Source organism: Coccinella septempunctata, chromosome 1 (assembly GCF_907165205.1).
Source record: "Coccinella septempunctata chromosome 1, icCocSept1.1, whole genome shotgun sequence".
Classification (NCBI taxonomy): domain Eukaryota; kingdom Metazoa; phylum Arthropoda; class Insecta; order Coleoptera; family Coccinellidae; genus Coccinella; species Coccinella septempunctata.
Window position 1 is genome coordinate 40,523,323 of NC_058189.1, and position 14,103 is coordinate 40,537,425.

General features: G+C 33.6%; 1 protein-coding gene and 1 long non-coding RNA gene across 2 annotated transcripts in view; both read left to right on the plus strand.

Moving 5' to 3' along the window:
- LOC123306659 overlaps positions 1-11,358 on the plus strand; it is a 255,047-nt gene extending 243,689 nt beyond the window's left edge. Inside the window, exon 3 of the mRNA XM_044888763.1 lies at positions 11,237-11,358. Within this exon, the coding sequence (XP_044744698.1) occupies positions 11,237-11,358 (122 nt within the window). The remainder of the gene's footprint in view (positions 1-11,236) is intronic.
- Positions 11,359-13,236: 1,878 nt separating this feature from the next.
- LOC123318615 lies at positions 13,237-13,869 on the plus strand. The gene is made up of 2 exons (XR_006538382.1): positions 13,237-13,538; positions 13,646-13,869. It is a non-coding gene; the product is annotated as an uncharacterized LOC123318615 (long non-coding RNA).
- The last annotated feature ends 234 nt before the right edge of the window (positions 13,870-14,103 follow it).

Below are 14,103 nucleotides of genomic sequence, written 5' to 3' on the forward strand. Positions count from 1 at the left end.
GAATTTTTTCCTTTTTTATAAATGCGCGATGAAAATTTCAGTCAATTGTCCATTCTTCTCAGGCGAGTTGAAAACCCGCTGATAGATTTGTCACGAGTCGACGGGTAGGGATCACTGTACCTACTGTACCAAATAAATAGAAGGCTTGGCGTTGGTGTCCTAGGTGAATTATCTCAGTATTGAGTTGTAATACTGATTGCTTCAGATGAATATAATGTATTCAGCAGTCTCATCTGTGCTTCTGCCCTAATGAAACCTCTTAATTCCTTTCCACTTGAATATTTTTCCATTTCCCTTATTTTTTTTGTGTCGGTGTGAAGCGAACAATCTTGAAAAGGCAAACCCTGAGAGAAATCGCTATATCAAGAGTGTGAGTGTATGTAAGCGGTTGTTTGATTATGTAATAAAAACATCCCACATCTTCTTGGGATAGTTATAACAATAACAATAACAAAAATTTTATTCTCAAAATTTTCAATACAAATATACAAAAAAAAAAGAGAAACCGTCAACAAAAGAAAAAACAGAACAGATTATACTATAGTGTTCACATAGGAATAGTATAAAAATTCTGAAATCGAGTAAGGTTCTATAATTAAATTTGTGAGTTGTTCTTTTCAATTTCGTGAAATGCACTACATATATTCAAAATATTCTTATTACTACTATATATCACTATTATAGAATTTTATACATATATACTTAGTGTTTTTTCCAGTCAGAGTCCTTTTATGTATTGGAAATAAAAAGGGTATAGTACGTCTTGCGTTATTATGATTTTTTAAATACTCAAAATAATGTGGATTTTTTTTCATAAAAAGTATGCTTTCCAGAACGTATAGTCCATAAAAAGTGAAAATTCCATTCTCTATATTTTAGACCAAGCATAGATCTCAAAGCATATTTTTGAATAAGAAATAATTTACAGCCATCAGAACCACCACCCCAAATCACTATTCCATACTTAGGTATGGTATTTCTTGAGAAATAGATGGATCTTAAAAGTTGTCTGTCTACAGGTCGGGATAACACCCTTATCATATACAGAGCACTATTTAGTTTTTTACTCAACTGATGTATATCTTCCGACCAATTCAATTTATTATCGACATGAACTCCCAAGAATTTGGTGGATTGTGCTATTTCAACGATAGTATTATTGAAATGGATATATTCTGGAAAATTTTCCCTATTAGTCTTCAACATAATGAACTCAGTTTTATCCACATTGAGAAGGAGTCCGTTTTGACTACACCAATTACTGATAAGATCAAAAACTATCCGCGATTTTATGTCTTCCTTTCTAATAAGTGAATTTGCGTCATCCACAAACATAAGAATATTAACCAATGTTTGGACAATACTATACAGTGCTGCTTATTTATATATAAAATAAAAAGTAGGGGCTCCAAAATGTTCCCCTGGGGTACACCCATATTAATAATCTCATCTTTGGACGTGTGAACCTTATCGCCAGTGTTAACTGAAACTCTCTGCATTCTATTGCTCAGGTAACTACGTAATAATTCAAGTTGATTATCACGAATGCCATAAAGTTCCAATTTGTTTAATAATTTCTGGTGACTCACGCAATCAAAGGCCTTGGATAAGTCCAGAAAAAGTCCAATAGGCAACTCATCCTGTTCAAGCGTCTCAACCTATATACCTGATGTCAACTCATAGAGAGCCGTGATGGTGGTTTTACCCCGCAAGTACCCATGTTGATTTCTTGAATATACCTCGAATTTATGAAAGAAATTGAACAAATAAGTTATTCATTAACTAATGATGCCCACGAGACGAAACTTTACAGAAGTCTCGCCGATAAGAAGTCTTGTCTCGTAAAAGTCTCGTAGTATCGTGGTTCACAACGTTTTGTGAAAGCGGAATATTTAAATCTAATTATAATTATAACAAATACTCTAGTTAATCTATTAGTTAATGTTTTGCATTTATTTTTTGGAAGTATAATTTATAATAGTGATATTAATTTCAGATTTGTTATGAATAGAGTGCCTCCCAAAGATTTTCAAATTTTTGGTTTCAATCGGCTTATTTTCGAGTTTATATTATAATATACAAGGTTAGTCTTTGACTCGTGAAAATGTTTTAACATTAAATTCTTGAGGTCCAAAGAAACATTTTTTCCCTTACCATTTTTTCCGAATCGGCTCAGTTTAGGGATTCATTCACAGAGCTCACTCCGAAAGATAAAAGTTTACATTTACTGGGTGAGTCTTTGACTCGTACAAATATTTTAACAGTAGATTCTCGAGGTCAAAATAAACACTTTTTTCCTTTACCAAAATTTTTCGAATCGGCTCGGTTCAACAGATGAAGGCAGTTGAAAAACCATAAAAAAAATTATTTTTAGTTCTATCTCACAAACATTTCTGTCGAATGAAATGAATTTCGGAATATAGTTTTTCATTTATTTGATTAATCTTTTTTGAATACAAGATATCACCCACGTCTTCAAGTTTTCTCATTAGGACCATAACGTACCATATCATCAACAAAAATCAGCATAGTTTCGAACTACAAGTACAAAACATTTAAAATACTTTTATAATTGATGAAACGTGAATAATATATAGATACAAAGTGTTACGAGATAATGATAAATTTTTTTTAAATTATTTGTCTCGAGAGTGCTGTGGAGTTGAAGGAATTGCATTTCTGTGGGCATTTTACCAATAAGAAGGCTATAATAGTATTCTAAGCGACTAGATTTTTCAACTCCGTTCAGATCCGTTTATGCACAAACGTTGCATTTTATTTTTTGTTAGTAAACTATAATTGCTTTCACGGTTATGACACAAGAGTCATAAAATATTCTCAATGAATTGTTCTCTCTTCAATACATATTTTTATATTGAGAATTCTTTCAAATATGAAATTTCTAGTAAAAAATGAAATCGTGGATACATGTTTCACCCCTTCAAGGAATCACAACAAAATTGGAAAAATATTCATAGGAAGCCGTTTTATCGGTAAAACATTTCCACAAAATGCCATTCCTTCAAATGTCTAGCACTTGTAATAAAAAAATAATACGTTTTTGGTTTTTCCCATATTTTAAAGCGTGTAAATTAACAACGAAAGGCCTGAGAGCATTAGTTTATATTAAATAAACCCTTTAATATGCAAAAAGGAATCACTCTATATAGAAACTTTCGCACTTATTTGAGAACAGCCTCTATACATGATGAGATGAATATCAACGAAATGATTCGGTTCAAAATTATTCTTTCCGTCTTGTTGCTGACTGAATTGCATTCATTTTCACTCTGTTCTTAAAATTTTCACATACACTGAATTTTTTCTTGACTACGCTCAAAATTCCGCTCTAAATCCTTGCGCTCTAGGCGGCCGCCTATCCTGCCCACCCCCTAGCGATGGCCTTATCATCCCAGATTTCTCAACGAATCACCCTGTATAATGTTTTTGTTTTTATGTATCTTCATATACTACAGAACTACAGAAATTTAAACGCAATCACTAGAAGAAAATAAGTTTTTTATCCTTTTCCTTCTTTGGTATTGAAAGGAAACTCTTCTCGTTATCTCGGTATAACAAATGAATTATCCTCCTAATGAAATCAATATAATAAGAAATATGGAAATTTCCAAAAAAGTCCTGCATACCCTTTGTCGGAATTTTTCACCTTCTTGCTAGATGAATGTAATTTTGAAGTACATATATCAACCTTTTTGCAACGTATAATAATTTTGGAATTGAAATAAACATCCTACCCAAAAATATTCCACAAGTATTGTGCCATTAGCGACAAAACAATCACTATAAATTATTTATGTCGAAATTTTTTGCAAGATGCATCTCAAGTTTTCGGTTTAATTTCGAAATTACCTACCGCATGTAGAAAATGACCTAATTTTCCATACGAACCTAGGTAGGAGCTCTAATCCCTTAATATTCATTCACAAAACATAGCAAAAATTGTTAGGAATTGACGCCGACTTAGCTTATTTCCCCAAATTAACAATTTCCAACCCATTTACATACAAATCACTTGTTTTCAGGCGTATAATCAAAACTTCAACAGATTAATTTCAGGGAAAGAATTGATGAAAACCAATTTAAAAAGCAATTTACTTTTTCTGGTATCTTTGTGTTGTGATTCCGAGTTCACGAATTTCAACAGAGAAAGAGTATTCGGCGAGGTTTTGTCTTCACTGACGTTCATACCCGAATTAAAAACACTATAAACTGTCGTAATACCACCGGCTTGCCAACTAAGTAAGCGAGGTTCAAGAAAAGCTGAGATCGAAGCTCACATTCTGCACCCTGGAGGAAAGTAGCTTTTCAATAAAGCGAAGTCTGCTCTGGCAATTATTTGGATTACGTTCTTTGTTGGAAGAGGATTTCTCGACTTCTCCTAACAAACTAGAATCAAAATCTTCGTGGAGTTCAAGGAAGATAAAATGATACGTAAAACTTTTCCATATCTATCTGCAGCTGCAGAAGATCCTTAACTTAATGGACTTCCGGTTTATAGTCTTTTGTGAATTTTATATCGGAAGACGAGATGTGGAACTGATTGAATTCAGGTTTCTATTCATATCGGCTCATTTAATTCCCCACAGACGGGAAGGTGGTGTTGAATCGAAATTTTTCATTCATTTTTCATCTCGAACTTACATGTTGCCAGTAGTTTCGGCAAAATTGTAAAAAATGTGTATATTTTTTTTTTCTTCAATAAGGACAGCGGTACGAACATTTCTACTAAGCAAACCCCAATTATTTTCCAGTTATTCCTATCCTAGAGACGTGGACACATTTTCTTGGAACACCATGTATGTGAAACATACACTCATCGGCAAAATAATCGATCCATTCAATTAATCCATGAAGTTTTTGCATTCATAAATGTGTTATTTTGAGTCCGATGAGTTTTGAATTTCGAGAAAATTAGGCGTAGATCATTTTGTACTGGTTGAAACGAAATCTCTTTAACTTTCAAACCACCTGTGGAGTGTTCTAGTTGTTAAACCTTTTTTTTCTTGTTTTGTCATCAAGACGCATCTTTCCTTAATATTTCCGTTTTTCATGTCTTGCAATATCTCAATTTTTGTGAAAGATACGGGGTTTTCAGAAAAACATTGCACATCTACAATTCCGCTATAGATATAACAGTACGTTTATAAAGTCAACTCAAAATCCGAACATAAAAATACTGAACACAAAGTGAAAAACATAAAAGACCTCCCCATGCATGGCTAAAGTTGCAATTCGTCTTGGCATGAATGATGGCACCATTGAGGTCCTCAATGGTGTTGATAAAACCGACAAATTCTTTAGGAGCCTTTGCCGTTACCTCGTGAGTATCCAGGACCGGTTTCCTCATATGATTGGTCTTTAATAGGCCAGCCAGCTCTGGACACTTGCATACCATGTGTTCAGCTGTTCCTTCTTCTGATACACAGAGCCTGCCACTCTCTTCTTCTGACTTTCCTATACGGATCGAAAGTGTCGGTTCAGCAGTCCTTAACCTAACCTACAGTCATAACCATAAAGAAATTGTGAAATGTAATGTTTTACTGAAAACACTATATCTAATTAAGCTATATTAATGAAAAAATAATGAAATTGTTGAGAAAAGAGAGAAAAGTATAATGATGATAAAACAAGAAATCACAAGATGGAACAACTGGAACACTCCACAGGTGGTTTGAAAGTTAGAGTAGGAAAAAAGATTTCTATTGACCTAGTAGGTACGCCTAATTTTCTTGAAATTCAAAACTTGTGATAGATTCCATATAAATTTGCCTACAATTGAGAAAAAATCAGTAAAATGGGACTCAAAAAAACACGTTTATAAAAGAAGTAACTTCATCGATTTATTGAGTTTATCGATTATTTTGCCAAGAACTTGTATTCGCGAAATATCACGAAAAAAAGTAAGAACAACTTTTCTGATTTTTTTCCGCCCGTGAAATTTTCATCTTCTATCGAAATCGAGTTGCACAGAATCTCTTCAATTATTTAGCGGAATCGTTTCGTTTCATTAGTTAGCAAACGATAAAAATTACTCGGGAATGAAATCGAATCGACAAAAACGCAACAGAGTGGAAACAAATTTTCATTACCCTCAGGGAGCGGCAATAATCAACAAATTTCAACTCAAAATTGTAATTACTACCAGATGAGCAACGTTGAAATGAATCATTTCCACTTAATCTGATTGAGTGGCCCGAATAAGGTAAGGAATGGCGATGTAATTTATCGAAACAATAAAATTCTTCAGATGTAATAAGATGCCAGAATGGAATTCGCGATGTGAGGATTTGGATTTTATTTTTCCTACAACCGGAAGAATGGAGAGACGAATTGAATTCCAGGTATTTCGGATCCGATTTCAAAAATTTAATTAAGCCTCGGGTGGATGCTGAAACTCATTTTGACTATCCGCAATTGAACAATCGATGAATTGGAGAACAAAAAATCGAACATGGTAGAATAAATTGCCGTCTTCTGTTGGGATTGTTACAATTAAATTATGAACTCAGTGAAATGAGACGTGGTTGATTATTAATATTTTACTCAAGAGCTTTCTCGATGAATATTGGTCTCACAGAAATGTATAAATGGGCAAATATGACGTATATACAAGTTCAACAAAGTTTAAACCTCCAGTTTGAGTTTAGGGGTCAGATTTAAAATCGTGCGAATCAAGAATCTGAAACTAGTCAAGATATTCCATCATTGTGCTATTATAAGAGCATTCTCTCCACCTCGCAGTGAACCAACCCTCACTTCTGAATTATGGTGAGAATAAGGCTCTAATGGCTTCAGGAAGGCTCATTAAAGGCGACTTAATGGTCTGGTATAGTAACCTCTAAGATCGAAATAATGCTTCTTACTTACATATTCGTTAAGATGAACATAAAGCAAATACTTCCTGGTCATCATTCCACACAATAAGAGCTCTATTTGACCCAGGTAATGGACAGAAAAATGTCACTATCCTGTATTTCCATCCAGTTTTATTTGCACCGATATTGCTCATAAATCATTCTACATCAAACGATATTTTGATCTATCCTTTGCATGGTATTTCATATAAAACCACGAATGCAGTATCATTTCATCAGAAAACAGTAAACTGTTAGAAGTGCATGATTACAAATACTACTATTTTCAATAAACAGAAATGGACATGATGAAAACCACCATTATCAATAAACAATGTTTAGAATTCACTTTGGCCTATTCCCAGGAAATCATGTAGCATGTCTTGTTTTCAGAAGGTGGTGGTCAAACGTTCGGTGAATTTTTAATCAGTTTTCAATTTGTGTTTCTTGTGAATTATTCCTAGTTTTACTGATGTTCTGCAGTTTGTTATGCCATCGTCTGTGCGCTGAGGTCCTTCTTCTCCTGGCTAACCAAAATTGTTGGAATAACCTAGTTTCGATATAAAATAATAGAAAAACGCTCGGAGGAATATTTGTAGGAAATTTTATTTATTTGGAAAAAATATCTACATATCTTCTAAGGTATGTACATAGATATGTAGATAAATATCTATATTTCGAACAAAAAAAATCGCAAAATCTGTTACGAAGGACATATACACATTTTTGTTTGTATCTTTTGGATCAATAAATACTATTACTATTACTATCGACGGAATTTATCGAAACTTGCGAGGTTATTGACACATACTGAGATCGAGTCAGAGAGGTTTCAATTATACAGGGTGTTTCACGAGGAACCTCACCCATATTTATACGGGAAACTACTGAACGTATTTTCATGAAATTCAGCACTTATGAGTATTTCACGATGCTGATGAAATCTAAAATATTTTCAAGGCATGAGCACCTCCGGTTTTTCCGGAAATGACGTCAACTTCCGTTTTTCAAATTAGAACACAATTTTTTTATTGCAGAAATAGATTCCTTAGAAAATTTCAAGTTATTTTGATGTAACATTTTTCAGTTTTGGTTGGAAAATTCTCTCTGAGCGGGAAAATTCGAAAAAAAAAATCGAAAATAGAGCTCCGCTGAAACAAGAATAACTTCGAGGTTTCTGGATGGAAAATTTTCATTTTTGGGATTTTTCAAGATGTTAGATTGATGTATCCACTTTAAATCGAAATCGCGATTCATGATACAGGGGGGGAAAAACTCGCTTTCAAAGTTAGGGATGACAAAATCGTGAAAAATCAGTTTTTTCAAATTAGAACCCCATTTTTTTATGGCAGATATTGAATCTACGTTAAAAAATAATGTGAGTGTATGCATAACACCCTTGCCCTAAAATGGATATTTTCTGAGTTATTCACAAAAAACTGTTTTTCGTCTTGAATTTTCAGCTATTTCTTTTCCCTTCACGCCAAAAAGATGAAATATAGTTTTCTTAACGAAAGATCCGACATTTCTCAAATTTGTCATGGTTCTGTTAATGGTATCTCTCGTTGGTCTGGGTCGGTCAGGAAACCTCTCAATGAACAGTCGAATCGTTCTATCTACAACTTTATTACATTCTCCATGAAGTAGAATGAGATTTAAATAATCTTCATTGGTAAAATTAGGCATAGTGATCGATTTTATAACTTAATACGAATTATCATCAAATTAATAGTAAACACAAAATGCTACTGAATAAAGAGGAATTTGGCAGATGTAATTAATGATATCTATCATTAAAAAAAAAGAATGTAAAACATGGTAAGTTTTTGCATATGGTTCGTAAGGAATTATTTATTTATCACTGGAGAGAAAACCGATGGCCGATTAGTTGAAATAAAGAGGTTTCCGATACAAATTCGAATCAAAATTCGCCATCTATTTAGGAACAACCTGTAACTTTTTTCTCTTGCATATTAGGGTAGTAAAATCTAAAACATGGTTTAAGTAACAGTTCCTGAAAATTTCATCTTTTTGGCGTGAAGGGAGAAGAAATAGCTGAAAATTCAAGACGAAAAACAGTATTTTGTGAATAACTCAAAAAATATCCACTTTAGGGCAAGGATGTGATGCATACACTCACATTATTTTTTAACGTAGATTCAATATCTGCCATAAAAAAATGGGGTTCTAATTTGAAAAAATTGATTTTTCACGATTTTGTCATCCCTAACTTTGAAAGCGATTTTTTCACCCCCTGTATCATGAATCGCGATTTCGATTTTTAAAGTGGATACATCAATCTTACATCTTGAAAAATCCCAAAAATGAAAATTTTCCATCCAAAAACCTCGAATTTATTCTTGTTTCAGCGGAGCTCTATTTTCGATTTTTTTTTCGAATTTTCCCGCTCAGAGAGAATTTTCCAACCATAACTGAAAAATGTTACATCAAAATAACTTGAAATTTTCTAAGGAATCTATTTCTGCAATAAAAAAATGGTGTTCTAATTTGAAAAACGGAAGTTGACGTCATTTCCGGAAAAACCGGAGGTGCTCATGCCTTGAAAATATTTTAGATTTCATCAGCATCGTGAAATACTTATAAGTGCTGAATTTCATGAAAATACGTTCAGTAGTTTCCCGTATAAATATTGTTGAGGTTCCTCGTGAAAGACCCTGTATTTCAATAATTCAGGGCCACTTTATTCCGACACGGAATTTAAATATAAATAAAACGTTTGTGATTTTGTTGATATCATTTATTTTACAGCGTAGGTATTGTCCATTTGTTTTTTATTTTATATTTGTTTCACTTGTGTTACTCAACACTTTACGTTTTGATTTTTTTTACCTACTGGGAACAGGAGACTCCCATCCTGTCATGTCACTGCATTGGACAATGAATGAACTATATAGTTTTCATACATCTGTCCGCCAGTGAAGCACATAAATATTTATTCATTCTATCATATGACATAGGAATCAGCTGACTTGTGCGATCATTTATTCAATGAATTTTCGAAGTTCGCAGAATGTCGAATGGAAAGTTGGCGGATGTCAGTAATTTCTGAGGAACGTTGGTACGTGGAAAGAAATGAAGGAAAGAGCAAAGAAATGACAAAAAAATTACAGTGTTACAATTTCGATTAGTGTAACTATTGTATGATAATATGATCTATGTGTTTCTTTGTAGAGCTTCGAAAAAGCAACAGTAAAGTTGCGACTTCGCTAAAAGGAATGATCTAACGTCTTAATTCCAAATTTATTTAACTTCCACGAACATTATATATACATACGAATGTATGTATATACATTGAAGGAAAAAGGAATACGACAAAATTGAATTGAGTATTAACGGGATTGATCAATAATTCAGCATTGTATTCTACTGTGGAAAATATTCCTGCAAGTTCGAATAATTGTTTTTTTCATTATTGTTCCTCAACGTATCTACTACAGCGCTTCAAACGTACGACTTTCAAAATGGATTTTATATCATATCTCAAATCATAATGTTTGGTACTCGGTTTGGTATGACACTCGTATCTACTTAGGAGCTCAGCTTGAACTCTGAGCAAATCATTGAATTTTAAATCAGGAGCGTTCCAAAATGAGGACCTGAAGGTGTAAAAGTATTTCAAAACAACTCAGTATTTTACAATTTTAAGGCAACATTTCGATAACCCAATGTTTTGTACATGAAAACATACTCCTCTCTTTTCTCGATCAGATGTAGCGTTTGCGATATGGCATTCATTCATAAACTTATTATGATAAGTTTATCGAATTGTAAGATTGTAAAAAAATTTGTTGTTGGATATTCTGAACGAACTTGATTGTGCTGGAAATAACAGTTTGGGCAGCACCGGACTGAAAATTTGATAGTATGTTCACAGCAGTGGTTTCTTGGTTCTTGGTTGATTCTACCAAATTCTATGATAATAATATAAATCTTAACAGCCGTACGTCGTACCTTTATAGGCGGTAGCTCCGCTGAAAAAAAAATTATTTCGAACTTTCCGCAATATTTTTTGTTGGAGAATACGGTTGCTTATTATTAACAAATAATTCTTGGACACTTTGCTTGAGTATAAGATAACGGTTCATATTGAAAAAAAGCCTTCACATTATACCTACCTCAGGTGAGATATATAATTGTGATTGAATGCAGCTCAAGTGAATCCGCTAAATGTGTATAAATTAGCATTTTTCACATCAATTCTCAGAAAAAGTCACATTTCTCTTGGCGCGCTTCCGCCCCTTCTGAATAGGACCGGGAATAGAGGAAACTATGTAGGGTTTAATTAGTCAGGTCATTTAAAGAGCATGAATATGTATTAAAGCGCGACTGTCTTGTTTCAGATGTGCCAAGGCCGTCGTGTGCTGCTATCAAGTATGAAGGTTGGCGGGACATCACGCACACAGATTTGGGCCTATGGACGCCACTGGAATTGGGACCAGCGTTTATAACCAGGATGAGGTAGGAATAATTTCATATCCCTCCTGCTAGCTTTTCACACTTGACTTCGTTTCGGGAATACAGGGATAATGCGAAATCTCGTTGCCTTTATCAGGATTCATACTCTCAAACGATATTACTGTTCAGTTAGATGAACGTTTAAAGCGAAATTCTCATTGTTCAACCAACTCCGAAAAAAGTTCCCTCTACAGCTTTTGTACGTATGAACAATGTAATATACATGTTTTCCCGAATAAGATGGGAGACTTCCGTTTCCCGGTATTCAGGCGATATTTTTGTGTTTCGTGCGTTATATTTATAGTTTCATCTATAGACTAATAATTTATTTATTATTAGACAGAACAAATTAGTATTTGAGGAGTTCTGTGATGAAACCATAAATATAATGCACGAAACACGAAAAAAAAACGCTTGAATAATGTCAAAACTTACCTTGAAAATAGAATATAATTTTTTTTCTAATTTTTACATATAAAGTGGCACTTTTTAAAACTCATCTTCGGTTTGAAACATTTCGCCCTTCGCAACCAGTTACGAAAAGTAAAATATTTCGCAACTGATGAAGAAAAGTAAATTTCGCTATTAATTGTGAAGAGTACAGAATCAATGTAAGATTAAACTACTTGAACTATGTACTTCTTTACCTTCATATATGTCATTAAATTTGATATACTAAATATTATGAACAACAACAAATTTATTAATTAAGTAACTTCAACACTTGAATGGGACAATTATTTATAAATATTAATAACACAATTTGAGCAATTATTGATAGTGATCCCAGCTGACAACGTAGTTTTCTGTGTAGCATTAATTTGCATATTCTTCATGTAATTTTCCCCTAGGATGTTTGTCGCAATCTTCTGTTAATTAATTATGGAATTCTCCACGTAACCTTCAGTAACTGTATTAGACTTCCATCCTCCATTCTCTGCAAATCAGCTCCAGAATTCGCAAGGTGAGTATAGTCGATGACCGCCGAAAACAGTGACCAGTAGACAAACAAAGATTTGTGTTAATACCTACAGGTTCAACCCTACATTTTCCATTTGAATATTTGACAAAAAATCTGTCATGCTTAACATTTGATTGCTTTAGCATAAAGTATTTCTTTACCATTTATATGCTATTTATACCGTCTAAAGCTCCAGCGGTTATAGCAAATTATCGGCATACTTTCGTCTTTGTATTGGGAATGGTTACTTTAGCAAATTCCTCCTGAAAAACTACATTTTCTACTCGAAGAAAAGTCAGTTCACCTTTTCGGCAAGCTCCAGCAACTCCAACAATCAATGCTACGTTGTGCATCAAATATTGCTCATCGGAAGCTTCTTTCAGGAAATTTGCAATTTTTCTTTACTCAAAAGTTTTGACTTTTTAGGCTGGTAACCTTCAAAATGACGTTTCAAAAAAGCCAGTTAATTTGTATTCTTCTTAATGTCAATATTTCTTTTCAAGCACAATTCGGTTCTTAACATCGAATATAAGCTCCACAAGATTGAATTCTTCATTCTTTTTTTTTCTTGAAAATACGCTAGCAAAACTTTTTCGTTCAAATGGAAAATCCGTTCCTGTTCACTCCATAAACCAAATTTGGCGAAAAGAAAGACGATTATAATTCTCCACCTCTTGACAATAAAAACCATAGACAACTTATAGATGGGAAACTCTCCTACTAAACGTTTGGAGGTGATTTTAATTTCATCAACACCCACCAGACAGCGCTCGCATCGTGGTTTTCGGTCTTTCGTTACGATTTCCATCATAAAGTAAGTCAAGTGGGTGTGTTCTGTGATTTCCATTTCCTCTGTCTCATAGACAACTTAAGTTGTCTATGCTCTGTCTTTCACTGTTGAACTGTCACAGGGATAACATTGAGTTTTTGGTTAGCCGGGTGAGCGAATATTGGAATATTCTAAATTTCAACATGGAAAGAAATATGAGGTTGAAACCTAAGTGTTGTGTTCCAAATTGTGAGGATAGGACATGCAAGCGTCATCGGTTTCTGAATCCAGAAAAATATCCTACTCTCTTCAAACTTTGGGTGGAAAAAGTGAATAATTCTATCCTAAAAAATAAAACACCACAACAGATACGGAAAACATATCTTGTTTGTGATAGACATTTTCCAAAAAATCACAAAACAGAGGGCCGAAAAGGACCCGTCCTGGTTTCTTCCTGGTGAGTTGAATGAATTGATATGACATGGATTTGTGGTAACCGAATTGGTTATTACATAACTGTTTCGTTAACTATTTATTTCAAGTAATAAATTAATAAATTTTCAGATGAAAGTGATGATGTTCTGGAAATGCAAGAATGTACGAATGTTCCAGAGATCCATGAAGGCAACAATGATCTGATGATAGGGGAACCTCCTGGCTGTTCAAATTCCATCCACTTATTGAGACGAGGAGCAGTCAAGAAAAGGGTGATGATGAACATTCACGAAAAAATTTTACTGAAAAGACTGACTTATCAGAATAGAAAATATAATGTTTGGTTTTTTCAATTTTCGTTTTTCTTAGTGCCTTTACATGTCCAACCACTCATACTCACTATTATGATAATATATCATTCGAAAAAAATTCGATAAGATCATATTATCATATTTTGAGTGAGTGATTTAGAATTCAAAATAGGAAATAAATTGAAAGAATCAGAAAGGTGAGGCTATTTTAAATTTTCGCGCCAATTAGTACCATTTATCACCGCCAGTTGGCAGCATTTTTACAAATAACTCTTT